The 14,369-nt window shown below is 40.9% G+C and overlaps 1 protein-coding gene across 3 annotated transcripts; it reads left to right on the forward strand.

The window, feature by feature from the left end:
• The first annotated feature begins 5,677 nt into the window (after nucleotides 1-5,677).
• SNX20 (sorting nexin 20) lies at nucleotides 5,678-13,287 on the forward strand. Of its 3 annotated transcripts, XM_088062293.1 has the most exons (6): nucleotides 5,685-5,799; nucleotides 6,364-6,430; nucleotides 7,328-7,525; nucleotides 7,798-7,975; nucleotides 9,657-9,808; nucleotides 12,345-13,286. In XM_088062293.1, exons 4-6 carry the CDS (start codon nucleotides 7,810-7,812, stop codon nucleotides 13,011-13,013), a joined length of 987 nt encoding a protein of 328 aa, XP_087918419.1. In that variant the 5' UTR covers nucleotides 5,685-5,799; nucleotides 6,364-6,430; nucleotides 7,328-7,525; nucleotides 7,798-7,809; the 3' UTR covers nucleotides 13,014-13,286. The 3 variants fall into 3 exon arrangements, with proteins under 3 accessions (XP_014110921.1, XP_087918419.1, XP_005526422.1); XM_014255446.2 differs by lacking the exon at nucleotides 6,364-6,430 and having other exon boundaries at nucleotides 5,678-5,799; XM_005526365.3 differs by lacking the exons at nucleotides 6,364-6,430; nucleotides 7,328-7,525 and having other exon boundaries at nucleotides 12,345-13,287.
• Nucleotides 13,288-14,369: the final 1,082 nt, after the last annotated feature.

Below are 14,369 nucleotides of genomic sequence, written 5' to 3' on the forward strand. Positions count from 1 at the left end.
GCCCCATCGCCGCCACGGCCGCGCAGCGAGCGCCGCACACCCGCTCCTGCTAGCCTGGCAGGCCCGCCCCCTCGACTCTCCGCCGCGCTCGCAGCCAATCACAGCGTGCCGGCGCCACAGCTGAGCAGCGCTATTGGCGAAAAGAGCCGCCAGTCACGAACGGATTCGGGGGTTTCCAGCGCATCGCGCTTGTATGAGCCGCAGGGGAGGGGGCGGATGGCGGAACACACCCCCTGAGGGGGCGCTGATTGGCCGCGCAGGGTGGAGGGCGGGACTTCTGGCATTCCGGAGGCGCTGATTGGATAGCGCTCGCGTGCCCCCAGCGGCCGGGCGGGCACCGCGCTCCGGGGTCGGTGCGGCCGCCACGCCCCGCTCCCGCCTGAGGGCTCTGGGGCCTGGGGGCTCCGCTGCTCGAGGCCGCTCCGCCCCAGCCCGCCCTGGCCAGGGATACGCCTGCGTCCAGCACCTGAGAGTCCTGAGCCGGAGTCGCTGGTCGCTGTCCCCGGTGCGCGCAGCACGTGGAGGCAGGACAGACGCTCCTCGGGAGGCGGCAGAGCCATGGCGGTGCAGTGACCGTCTTCCCCGGGCTGGGAGCACAGCTCCGGCGGCATTAACCACAGGCCCTCCGTGTGCGCTTGGGCGGGGGCAAGGAGCGGTTTCAGCCGTGCCGGTGCTCAAGGGCGGCTCCCCTGCACAGCCCTGAGCTTTCCGCGCCGGGAGCTCGGCGTGCTGCCGAGCGGCCCTGGTGGAGCGGCGGCCGCAGAGGTCCCGGAGCCTGCTCGCTGCTGTCAGGCTTCAATACCCGCCTCGGAACTATTTTTACTCCCAGGAAATTCGAGTAATGCTGCTAAATATTTCATGTAATAAAATCCAAATGTAGTTTCTCTTTAACCGACCTACTTTTGATTGTGCCTGTCATCTGAATGCTGCACTATTCTATCCACTTAGCAACACTGTTGTTTATAGATAGTGAGCTCTGCTTAAATTATGAATGAGAGAATGAACTCTGGAATAGAAGGGAATTTCTCAACTGGATAGTCAGGTTTAAAGACTCCATTCACACATTCAGCATTTCAAAAAAGCATTTATTTTAGAGAAGGTTTGGTTTTACTCATATAGTATTCTAAAATAGTGCTTTAAATTTCATGAAAAGTATTTCTAAAGTTTTGCATCTTTAGAAGTGGACTTCCTACGAAGAATCATCTGTTAAGGATACAGCATTTGATTCTGTATCTCAGGAAGTTACTGTAATATTGGCACATAAATAAACACTTGTTTAGAAAGACCTGGTTTCTTAGCATCTGTAGCATTCCCCTAATATATGATTTTATGTAATCTAGTAACATGTGCAGTTCAATATTAGCTAAAGGCTATTCCAGCAAATCCTGTTCCCTGTAGCTCTCCAGAGCCCAGAGCAGATCCAATGTAGCCCCAAATCAGCCAGCTGCCCATTTCTAAGCTCTGAAGCACTGGGAGTCCCTACCAAGGCTTTTGCTAGGAAGATGGGAAGGCAGAACAGGGGGATTTATTTGTGTGGGTATGTACAAGATGGAAAGGATACAGACACCTGCTAGCAGTTTTTTGGAACTCCTGAGGAAACAATGAGATTCCATCAACTGTGGAATGAATGCTCGCACTAATCCGTTCCACCTAGTTTCGTAAAAGAAAAATTGCATTTCAAAGTCTCATTTAATTTTTAAACAATAAATAGCATTGAAAATATACTATACTAAACAATATACCAAGATTTATGCCTTCCTCATTGTGCAGAAGAGCACGCAGTAACCCCAAGTCATGCTCTGCTGATCCTCAAGGTGGCTATCTACACACAGCTGCTGCAGCCTCTGCTTGTGGAGCTGCCTTTTGTGCTACTGCAAACTGCACTAACATGTCCTGCTATAAATCCTGTTATGCCAAATGTCATTATGTTTACATTTTGGTATAAATAAATCACATGTGGAACATGACTGTATTAGCCAAAGTACACCATAATTACATGTGAGAAGAAAAGGGGACAGATACATTATGAGCATAAAATATCAAACTGCTTGATAGGAATGACTACATGTAGTGTTCCTAATAATTCAGAACCAAATATTTTAAAACATTCTGTATTCCATGTAACTATGGACTTAACCCTGTACAAATTCAGCAGGAAAAATGACCAACATGGCCCATTCACAGGGCCTGTCATTCTGCAGACAGAACAGTGCTTGTGACATTTAACCCAAGTTAATATCCTATTGACCCACTGGGCTTGCACACAGCTCCGTGTCACTGACAGACCACAGATGAAAGGCAGGCCAAGACTGCTGTTTACTCTAAAGCTCCTTCATACTCCTTTAGCAGTATAAAGGAGTTGTAAAGTGATAACAGGACTTTGGCAGTGTACAATGGGCCTGCTACATCTCTTTTATGTTGAAAACCCTGTCAATAACACCAGCACGAGACATTTGCCATTAAACAGCAAATGATTTCTTTAAACCACACTCTTGTTAAGAGAGACATGTTTTGTAATAATGAAGTATGGTAAACAAATTCCTCTTCCAAATGACACAACACTGTGCAATTACATGTTATAGCATAGCATGGAACAGAATTTTGTGCTGTGCCAGGATGGGAGTATGGTATTCATTTATCACAGCATTGCCCCAAAAGTGCAGAATATTCTTCAAAACAGATGATTTTTTTTCTGTTAATTCAAACATGGAAATGGTTGGTATTTATCCAGCTCCATTAAAAAAAAAAAGAAAAAAGAGAGGAAAGATTCTTGTAGAAGCATCAAAGACATTATGACTGCATTTTCTAAATATTACTTATGTGATAAAAAGGGACTTGAATAAATATGTCAGGTTTCCCTTGTTTGTTTAGGGCTTTTTGTCATATCTACTGTTCTAATGAACGATTTAGTAAAATAAATCTTGTTTAGCTAAATAGTTTGGGGCTTGAGATGAAAAAGCAGCACAGACTGTGAGGTTGCCTGAAGCTGCACTTCTTAGGACAGAAGCTAAAGAGTATTTTGCAGTAGGGATATTACAGCCACATTCTTTAACAAAAAAAAGACCTTGCTCTGCTTTGATAAAATGCCAATAAAATTTGCCAGAAAACTGCAGTTAATATATGACATTGGTTTAGCTCCCAAGTTTTCCAGCTGATACCAGCTTTGTAGTCTATGGTTCAATATTGTATCTGTCAGGGTTTGTGTAATCTGTCTGATTGGGAAAATGGGAACTGCCCAGATTGGGGTATAAATCAAGGCAGAATGTTTGGCACTGGGACAGCAATCCCTTTTGGTTCTTTGGCTATCAAAGGCACACAGCCTTTCAATAGTGGCAGGCATCCTTTACATGGCATCACAATGCTGGCTTATCTCTTGGCTGGTCACCAAGTTTTGGCCATAAACTTGCCAGTTGTTCTTCTTAAAATGAGTCATTTCATCTTAAATGGGTTTGGAGGACATAACTCATATGACAACAACCTTTTATGCACTGCACTGTTATGATTTTAACGTTGCCTCACTCCTGCATTATTGCAGAGCACACTTTTCCCATATCCCTTGGCAGATGCATTTTAACTGTGCTCTTTATGTCTGACAAAGTCAGTGCTTTCACAGAATACAAACTCAGAATGAGCCACTGCATCAGAATCCCTTTTCCATCCCTGAAAACTACAGAAAATGCTTTTCCATTAAAATTTACCACAGTTTTATGAGTATTAATGTAAATTGATAGTGTAAGTGCATTTGCCTGTCTCTAAGAATGCTTTGCTGCCATTGTAAAAATTTTCTACTGTTTAACCTTTACATAATATTTGACTGTTGGAAGCATAGCTGAGAATATAAAGAGAAATATTAGTTATGCATTCTGCTAGCAAACAACACTGTGCACTGCAGTGTGTTTGCATGTGCTAATCAAATAGACACTTAGGAAAGTAAAACACTGCCAGGCTAACAGCTCTGGGTCCCAGTGAAGGGTGAGGTGCTGTTTGGACAAAACCTGAGCTCCTGGGAGCAGGATGAGGAGTTGCAGCCTGCCAAACCTGCTGTGGATGTCACAGCTCCTGGGCATGAGGAACACCCCCAGGAACCAGCTCTGACCATAATAGCTGACTCTATTGAGGCAGGCAGAAGTCTTGTGGAACATCCTTGATTTGTAAATATAATAACATATTTCATTTCTTTTAATCATCCCGGTTAATTTTACTAGAACTTACATATTCTGAAATAATTAAAAGTAGAGGTCACACTTAATATACTGAAAAATATACTTTTTTCTTTTCTTTTCACTTTACCAAGAACAGGACAATAACACTAGGCATCACAAGCTAATACATTGCTTTTTGGCAACACATAAATTACCTGATTCCAAATTCAAAGTTTAGATACATCTGTAAAATGTCAGCATAAGTGAAATACACTGAAATCCCCCTTGGTTTTTGCTCACAATTGTAACCAAACCCATAAATCTAGCTTTAAAGGAATGAGAGTAGTGCCAGAAACCCATGCCTTGTCTACACTTAAAAGTGTTGGCTGGTATAGCTACACCTTAGAGCTGAATTGGCAAGCACAGATTTCTTTTAGGGTGTAACTTAAATCACTTTTCTCATGGAATATGCAAAAGTGGCCAAAGAACTCTGCCAATATAACGGCATCTACTCCAGGGCTTTTGCCAGTGTGGCTGTAGCTGCATGCAAGGGATTTTTCATCATTATGACAGCTATTCTGGCAAAACTCCTACATTTAGACCGAGTCCAAGTTAAAGTTGGCATTGTTTTATGCTGCAAATAAAGCAGAAGAGAAGCATTACCAGTTTATGGCCCTGGTTTTACATTATTTGAAATTGTTTGTTCTAAAGGAATGTGTGGGGCAGGATCCATGTGGTCCTTTGGATTCTTGCCTCCCACATTTGTGCTGCGTTAAAATGGCTTGGTTTTTCAGTGACTGAACTTTGGCAGAGGGGAAATTTACCTTACTGGAAAAAGATGGTGTCCATATTATTTACCCCAGAAATAGTTATCCTGATGGTTTAAAGTAAATTTCCAAATTGAACACCAAAAGGAAGAATCTGGGCCAAAGGACATGTAGATTAATACATCATTCTTCTTCATTTTGCCCTCAGTTCAACAATGAATGTAAGCACATATAGAATTAATTTTAGGCACACTCATAAACCCATATCAAGTTTAGTAATCATGTCAGATACGATAATGCTCCTATTTGAATTTTAATTTAGCAGGTATTTGAAATTAATCATGTGTTCTGCACTACGCAGAATCAGGATTTCTGTCAGAAGTGCAAGTTTACACAGAACAAGGCTGTTTGTTGTGATGCCATCTGCATTTTGTCTCCTGAACTGGATGTTAAGCCTGTATTTTAAAGACATCCCAAGGGGCATTCTTTTTCCACATAAGTACATTTTACATACTTAGCTCTTTTTTTTCCCGCTAATCTCCCTTTTGCTAAGAGTGTTTTTTTAGCTTCGGAAGGCCATGCAGGGAGGTTTGCACGGATCGTGTCGGTCGCAGTGCGCTGAGGTCTCTCCGGGGCCGGGGGCTGGCGCTGGAGCCCGCGGCGGGGCCGGGCCGGGCTGGCCCCGGGGCACGGAGGGCTCATGCGCGATCGGCCCATGGGACGGGCAAGCGCGATTTAATCGAGCCTTCTTCCTTCCCCTTTGGGAGACACAGAATGTGCCCGCTAGAAGAAGGCGCAGACGTCTTCTTCTGCGTTTCGGAAAGGCGAGGCTAGCGGTGCGTGGCCTCGCTCGGAGCTCACATGTGCCACAAGTAAAGCTCCATTTCCAGGTGGGTGCTCCGGCCGCTTCGGGCTCCAGAGCGATAAAAGCCTGTGAAGGGCTGGAGCAGCACTTACCCCGGAACGGAACAGGATGAGTGTCTGCTCAAGATAAAATCGTGTCATTTGTTGCGGAGGGGGGGTTGTATGTTCTTTTGGATTTTTTTTTTTTTTTTTTTTTTTAAATACGGAAATATAAGTGGTAGCTTAGTTAGAAGTGTTTGTGATGAGTTTTAGCTCATCACTTTCATTAGTGAAAATGAAACTGCATGAGGTGCAGCTAGTATTCAAGGTACGTATATTCAAGGCAGAGGATTTGTGTGTCGTAACATCCACTTCTTCATTCTTCTGTTTACAAGTGTGTTATGTATCCCCGTAAATCATGTTTTAAAATAGTGTCTATATATATATATATACATACATATACACATATATATACATATATATACCTATGACTATAAAGCTATGCAAATACAAAGATTTCTCTCCATGTAAATACAACTTTTCTTATAAAGTTATCCCAACTTATAAACACAAAAAAAAGTTGTCATTTTAATGTGTTTGGTCATTTTCAGATTCCTCATTTAATCTGCTATATATGCTCTTGGGATAAACTGTTGTGATTTTCACAAGACTGAGCAGGTAAATGATATGTAAGTGGCTGTTCTTCAAGTTCAAAGAGCAGATCATAAGGAGGACTGAGGAACTTTCACTCCATGATGCTTTCATTAAGATTGACAACATCTCTATACTTGCTTGTGCAAGCCAGCCAAAGGAAAGGTTTCTGTTAGAGGAAAGTAGTTTGCACTTCCAGTATTTCCAGTGGGGAAAGTAATTTCTTTTCTTTTTATAGCCTTGCAGCTTGCCAGAAATCAATAAGTCTGCTGAAGTAGTTTCCTCACCTCTGTATCTAACATTGCACAACTGTGTGCTAGGCAAGTGGAGGCAAAATGATATGTAGCAACAACCCTCTTAAAACCTCCTATTATGTAATAGCCACTGCTTGGGCAGTATTTTAGTAGGGTTTCTTGTAAAACTGTATTGTTCTGTTATTTGGTTTTCACTCAGCTAACAGTGAGCAACTCTTTGCTCATGCTAAGGGAGCACAGCACCTTGGCAACGTTTTTAGGATGTTCTAAGAACTTTTTCAACTGTTCATATAACACAGTGGTGTAACAGGTAGGTTTTGTTTGTTTGTTTAAAAAAAAAACAAAAGAAAAAACGTCCTTCAACATGGAGATATTTAAGCAGCAGAGTGGCCAACTTGGTCTATGGAGTAGAAGTATATTGTGTTAAGCACTTGGTAAAATAGTGGTCCTAGCAGAACAGATCTAATGTAGCACAATATATGTAGGGTAAAAGAACAAGTAAAAGGAGAATATTTCTTTATAATAATTAGTACATTCAGATCTCCTTCCACCAAGCCACTGTGAAACTTGTTTTCACAGTACAGAGACAAGTCTCTGGAGGGAACCTGAAACTGTGAAATACGATAAAAACTGTATACTATTTTAGATATCACCCTATTTTGTCCTACAGGTTGTGATTAAGAAGAGACAGTAAGCTTATGAGTCTTGAGAACAGTATATTTCAGCAATGTAAGAGAACCAGGCTGCTGGTTATACAAATTATCTCAAAGATTTTTAGTTCATCTGAGTTCCTACTTGCAAGCTTGAGGGCAAAATACAAGGAGGAAGAAACCTGCCCACACTGAAGTTCATGACAAAATTCTCATAGGTAAGAACTGGGTTCCTAATCTTATTCAACATAACTTCTTATGGCTTTCTTGTTTGATTTTAAGCTTCCAGAAAAACATCCAAACACTTTCACTGGTAGCAGTAATAGGAATGGTTCTGCACTATGTAGATATTTCTATTTATTACTTTAGTTTTTATGAAGTTACACTGATACAAGTTTACAGAGAACAATGAATAATATAAAAAAATTACCAGACTAGATCCCCTAAAGGGGTGGTGCTAAGAAATGTCATGGGGTTTGTAATCTTTCAGTGATAAGAAGCAATGGACCAAGATTCACACTGCACGGCAGAAAGGGAGCTATTGGAAGCTGTGAGCAGAATTACTACGTCTTCTACCACAAGTCCATCTGATGAAGAAGAAAATCAACCCAAAGCTGAAATTTCATGTCAAGTGAGAAAAGAAAATCCAGAAAAAGATGACATGCAAGGTTGATGCTGTCCTTTAATTTTATTTTTCATCTAGCTGTTTATGCTGTTAATATTTTGTATCAAAAACTTTGCTTATTTATTGCAGCAGTGGTTCAAAGCTCTACTGCCGTACTCCACAGAAATTAAGCCTTGATTACACTTGTAGTAATAATGTAGCAATAGTGAAACTGATGCTCATCCTGGTGTGTATATACACACACAGGTTTCCTTTCAAATGCCTCCTGCCTAAAATGTATCACAGATTTAATTTACACACCAGGAATGAAAACAGTGATCATCAGATAGCCAGGCTTGGGACTGCACTTCCTGTGCATCACCAATTCTGAGCTTCCTGGCAATATCAGCAAGGACACCAAACTGAAGCTAATCTCAAGCAGGCAGCTCTCACATGCCTTGAAAGAGGCAGCACTGAACACTTACCATACCTAAGATTGCTCTTGTCTGTTATTAAATAAAATGTTATGTATAACCCAAAATATATATAATCTCATCAAGATTTTAAGGCTGGAAGGATGTAATGAAAGCCACCTCTCCTAGGAAATAGATGCTTTGTAGGGATTGAGCCAAACCCCCAAGGCCTTGATAATTGAAACTGTGTGGTCAAATGATTAAGAACATGTAAAAGTGGGGCCACTGAAAGAGTACTGTGGTGCCTTTACAAATCTATTTCTGCATCAAGCTGTTCTCTTACCCTTCAATTGTGCTCCTTCACCTCCACTGGCAGAATGTTAGATGCACACTGACTTCAGCTGACTGCCTTGACAAAGACATCCTTGATTAGAAACTGGAACCAGTGTGCCCACTGAAATACAAATATTCCATTTCTTTTATCCACTTTGCTAGCCTATATGCCACCTGATGAAATCCATTGTCAGTAGATTTCAAAGACTAATTATTTTAGAATAATTTAGAATATTTTTTATAAGATTTCAAAGAGAAATCACCTTTTTGAAATGCTACATGAAATTCTTCTGTAAGCAAACTCTCCAACCAGCTGTCACATATTTTTTATATGTGCACATATATATGTATGTGTGTGTATATGTGACTGTGGGAAGAGAGGGAGGGGAAAGGAGGGAGGTGTATAAAATATTTGTAGCTGAACTGTGCCACCAGTTCAGCTACAAAAGAAACAAAAAGAGAGAATGTGAGAATTCCTCCTTCAGCTGAGCTGGTTAGCCAACTTTGAGGTTCGGATATTCATGTTTTCTCAGCTTTCTCCTATTACTGCACAAACCTCATGTTTGAGTAGGGTCAGTTTTGTTTTTGAATATATGTCTGAATTTGCAGCTGCATTGTATTATCTCATCCATTTAGCAACAAAGAATCCTGGAGAAACATCTGACTCAAAAGGCTATTTCTTAGGGCTACTTCTGGGATGATGAAGCAAATCTCCTGCTCAGATTGTACCCTAGGTTACAACCTTGACATACAATACTTTGTGTCACTATGTTCTCTACAGTTTTGTATTCTGCAGGTGATATGTTTTCTTTCAAACCCTAATAGCTTTCCTCAAAGCTTGTGCTCCTGTCTATTAGCAGTCAAACCACTTATTTTATGAGTCTTTCGGTCTTGCTGTTACAGCAACAGAAAATCTAGGCTGTCCTTTCACAACAAATACATAAGAGTTTTCTTTCCAAATGCAAATATAACCTGAAATACTAAATATATTTGTTTTAGATTCCGGTGCAACCCTAAGCCCCAACTCTTCGATGACTACTAAGGAGCTCCAGGAATATTGGAGGAATGAAAAACGTCAATGCAAACAAATCAAACTCCTTTTTGAAATCCCATCAACCAGAATTGTAGAGCACCACTTCTCTAAATATGTGGTAAGATAAGAAATTAATATGTAAGAAGATCATTAATTTTTATTCACTCTACAGGGGTCTGCACAGCACACAGCAGGCCTCACAACATGAAAGCCTCACCGAGGGCCAAGTTTTGCAAGCCACGATCACACTGAGTAGAATCTGTTCTCACTGATTTTATGGGCCTGGCTGATGGAATCTGCATCTAAAAAAACCCTCTGACAGTCACTTCACAAAATCTGCTGCAGTGGAAAATTGTTATCAAATAAATTAGTATCTTGAGTATACTTAAAACACAGAGTTTTACCAACATTAAGGAAATTCACACAAATGTAAAAATTTCTGTATATTTACACTTCCTCTGAGCTAGCCAGCTGTAGCAGCTGCAGTGCATTTGTGTAACTTCCACATCAGAGGTTTCTCTTAGCACAAGTGCAGAATTCTTTGATGTTGACAAAGTTTACGACATCCTCCAGCTAGATCGCTTGGGATTGTTCTCCTTCCCTACTTGGAGCTGCCTTAGGTGGCATATTTCTGTCATATTTTTAAGATGAAACATGAGTGTGAGGAGTGGGAACAACCAAGTAGGCTGGATTTTTGTATCTTTTTTCACAGTACTGACACTTAGTTTTTATTTCTGATTCTGCTCCTGGCCTTCAGAAGGACTGATCTAGGGCGGATGCCTTTTAGTACTCCTGTGAAATTCAGATAGGGATGATTTCCTTGTTTGCTACAGTCTGTGAGATCTGTAGGTGAAAAATGCCAAAAATCAGCATTGCTGATACTAGGTGATCCAGTTTGGTGGAATTTGAAGCAGGTAAATATTTTGAAGACCGTCCTAAGATCTTGTTGCATGCTGAACACACCTACTTAGCTGCTGCTTTTCTTGCATACACTCCTGAGTATTCAGCTTCTGAATATACCTAAAAATTGGTTTTGTGTAACTGCATGAGAGCAAGAGTATCATTCAGCATATGTGCAATTAAACATAGTCATAAGTCACAAACCTAGGCAAAAAGATTTACGTTACAGCAAAATTGAGCCAATTTAAATGACGGTCTAATTAAGTGCTACTTTTTACCTTTCCCATGCACACTCCACAAATAAAAAAAGCAAGTACTTGTAAATTATTCACTTAGCTGCCCTTGATAAAATGATAGCTTAAAAAAAATTGCTCTTATGATTGTTTTAGAATGCATCAGGCATGTATAAACTTTTCAGCAGGGAGCAGGACAAAGTATAGGAAAATGTCATAGTGCTTACAAATGAAAAGAGATCAGAGAAGTCAGCTCAAATTTAGAAACCTTTCAAGAAGTGCCTGTAAAGTTCATTTATGAAGATTAAAAGAGAGAATTTCTCTTTAAGGAAAAACAAGGAAGAGAATCAGACAGGCATAGCACGAGTACTTTTGCACCTTTGAACAGCAGCAAAGAAAATAACTGGCATGAGCAAAACCCCTCCAGCTCCTGTGTAAATCAGTGGGAACAGGTGAAGTTGACTGTGGACGTGGTCATCATCCAAGAGGTCAGCAGTCTGTGTCCTTAGCTGGTGTCTGGTGACACAGTGGGACTGGCCTCATGGAGCTACCACAGCTTACACATGTTAGGGATTGGCCCTTCCTCAACACCACTGTGCTTGGATCAGAACCAGAAGGGATTATTTGGACAGCACAGCACAGAACTTTGGTTTGCAGCTATTTGCCTAATACCACATTTATTATGGTCTTTTTGGGGTTAGTGAAGAGCTGAGGAAGATGTGCTTTTGAGTACTGTTAATGTGGAGCAGCACAGCTGTTAGCTGCTAGTGAAGGGCTTTGGATAGCAGATCGTTGTAGAAATGTCACTTTTTTATATTATTTAAATGTGAAGTAAGTTGAATACAGGGCAATGATGTAGAGGGGAGAAGGGGATTTGGAGTTGCTCCATCTTATTTTTGCACACACCAGATATATTGCCAAATGCTCCCTCTTCTTTCACAGCATTACTAGCACCCAAAATCCCTAGGAATGTCTTATACAAAGAGCATTTCTGAATATTATGACCGATGTAATATAGATTACATTCAATATTAAGCCTGGGAAATCCATTCAGTTTACTGAAAATGATTGATTGCAGCAGCCATGGCTGTTATGAACAAAGTACAACTACAGAAATGCTTTGTAAGTGTTTTTATGTGCTTCAGTCTGCTGCTAGCTTGCTTTCCCAGCACCTTGCAGGATGGGATCTGTTAGTGCCCTGTTTATGTACAACTTATTTACATGCTAAGCCTGTCTGGTGACAGAAGTACAGAACAGCAGGAGGTGGGAATTTTTAGTTTGATGGCTGCAGATCTTTCAGTTCTACACTGAGTATGCACCATAATCCCAGACAGTAACTGATGTAGCAGCACTGCCATAGGAGCACATGAGATTACGCACAGAAAGTTGGTGCAGGAGTGTTTCAGCGGGAGGACTGAACAAGCACAAAGTCTTTTCATAGCAGTACCAGACAAAATCTGACTGCACTGGGGCTAGAATGGTCCCTTCTCATACTTCTTTTTTCTCTTTGATTGTGTTTAGATGTATAAAATCATCATTTTGCAAACAGGGAGTTTTGACAGCAACAAGTCTGTAATTGAGCGGCGTTATTCAGATTTTGAGAAATTGCACAGAAATCTGCTGGAGGAATACAGCGAAGAAATGGAAGATGTAACCTTTCCCAAAAAAGCTCTAACAGGGAACTTCACAGAAGAAGTAATCAATGAAAGAAAATTAGCCTTCAAGGACTACCTGAGACTCCTATATTCTATGAAATATATCAGAAGATCAAAAAAATTTATTGACTTTTTAACAAGGCCAGAGCTTCAGGAAGCATATGGTTGCCTGCGGGGTGGCCAGTACACCAAAGCTTTGGAAATCCTTTTAGAAGTCATTGGTCTGCAGGAAAGGCTGACGAGAGGGAACCCTTTTGCAATTGTCCCTACTCTCTGTGCCATCGTGGTGTGCCACAAGGACCTGGAGAACCCAGCAAGTGCCTTTGAATACGGAGAAAAAGCTCTGGCACGCCTTCGTGTGCATACCAGCCACAGGTATTATATTCCTCTGTTAGAAACAATGATCACTCTGGCATATGAACTTGGCAAGGATTTTCTGTCTTTGCAAGAAAAACTGGAAGAATGGAAGACAAAGAAAGATCCCATACGGGTTTTTACCCTGAAAGAACTCACAGTTCGGGAGTACGTACGGTGAACACAAGAAAAATTTAATGAAAGAGCAAACTCTTGAAAGAGTGGGAACTGGAAATTACCTGTTTGGCTTGCATAACATTAGGAACAATAGGAAAAAAATTAAATTAAATATCTTTTATTTTCAAAGGGACATTAGCTTCTATGCTGGAATATATTGCATCTACTGTACAGATATGAGGAGTACCTGAGGAGCATCTTAAGGCTTTTTGAAGGCAGCTTGCAAGAAAATAATAATTTCTAATTTGGTTATTTTGAACATAGCTTATTTTATGTGATAAGTCAGAATAAGAAAATACAATTAATAAAGTACTTGGAAATGTACAGAATCAGAGGTGTTACTTGTTCATGTGGGAACTGCTTCCTTTCAAGAAGAAAAATATCTTCTCGATAGATGCAGTCTAAAGGGTGCACCTTCAGACACTGAATGTAGTTTTTTACTCCTCCAGCTGGGGCCCGGTCAAATGGCACTTTGCCATTTCTGAGGATGATGGGGTTGGTCCTGTTCCCACTGAATTCAGCTGCTGTGGGCAGGAGGAGGGAGAAGTTTACAGACAGCTTTGGTGGGAGTAAAAAATACAAGTGATGATCATTCCATCACAGATGAAGGAATACATTTCATTTCCCTTTTGTAGCTGAACAAAGTCCACTGAGCACTTTCAGCCTGCACTCCCATTACAGGTACTACCTGCACCACAATGGCATTGTCTATGAAATAGGAATAACTGTATTAATTTACCTCCCTGAGACATGAAAGATTCAGCTAATTGGAAATGCATTGAAGCTGAAAAACTTTGTTGTGCATTGTTACAAGAAGGATGTCTTGAAAAAAAATACAGAATAATAGGACTGTCTAGGATGGAATGTTAATATTTTAAGTAGCTATTAACAGCCAGGCATTAAACACAAAATACATGGATTATTTGTTATTTGACAACTAGTATTTTTTCTAGTTATACCAGAAGTAATAGAATTAAGAGTAATTAATTAAGAGACTTAAGGGCTAATCTTCCCACAACATAGCCTATTGCAGGACAGTTAAAATGGATCAAAGGTAACAGCTTCTTAGAGGTTGTGTGAATCAGTAAGAAAACAGCCAGGAAAAAAACATGTCTGGGGTCTGCATCACACTCAGGCAGTTTCAAGTTCAGGCAGAAAGGAAGCGTGGCCTTCACTCTGCTCTAAGTCCACAACAGATTGTGATGAAAAAACAAGAGAATAGGAAAAAATTATTTCCTCCCTTTTGCCCCCTCCCATCCTTATGCAGCGTCCTTGTGCAGCATCCCAGGCACAGTTCTCTTGGATTCTCCCCAGTTTCTCTGGGATGGTCCATGAATACCTACCTGTACCCACAGACCCT

Source organism: Pseudopodoces humilis, chromosome 14, assembly GCF_049639895.1.
Source record: "Pseudopodoces humilis isolate 2021_Gansu_Grassland_sample_001 chromosome 14, ASM4963989v1, whole genome shotgun sequence".
Classification (NCBI taxonomy): domain Eukaryota; kingdom Metazoa; phylum Chordata; class Aves; order Passeriformes; family Paridae; genus Pseudopodoces; species Pseudopodoces humilis.

Excerpts from the sequence above, each read along its gene's own strand:
- SNX20 (XM_014255446.2), top strand. The coding sequence starts at position 7,810 with ATGGACCAAGATTCACACTGCACGGCAGAAAGGGAGCTATTGGAAGCT. Across the intron at positions 7,976-9,656 it reads AGAAAAAGATGACATGCAAG|ATTCCGGTGCAACCCTAAGC; the intron begins GTTGATGCTGTC and ends TATTTGTTTTAG. Across the intron at positions 9,809-12,344 it reads ACCACTTCTCTAAATATGTG|ATGTATAAAATCATCATTTT; the intron begins GTAAGATAAGAA and ends GATTGTGTTTAG.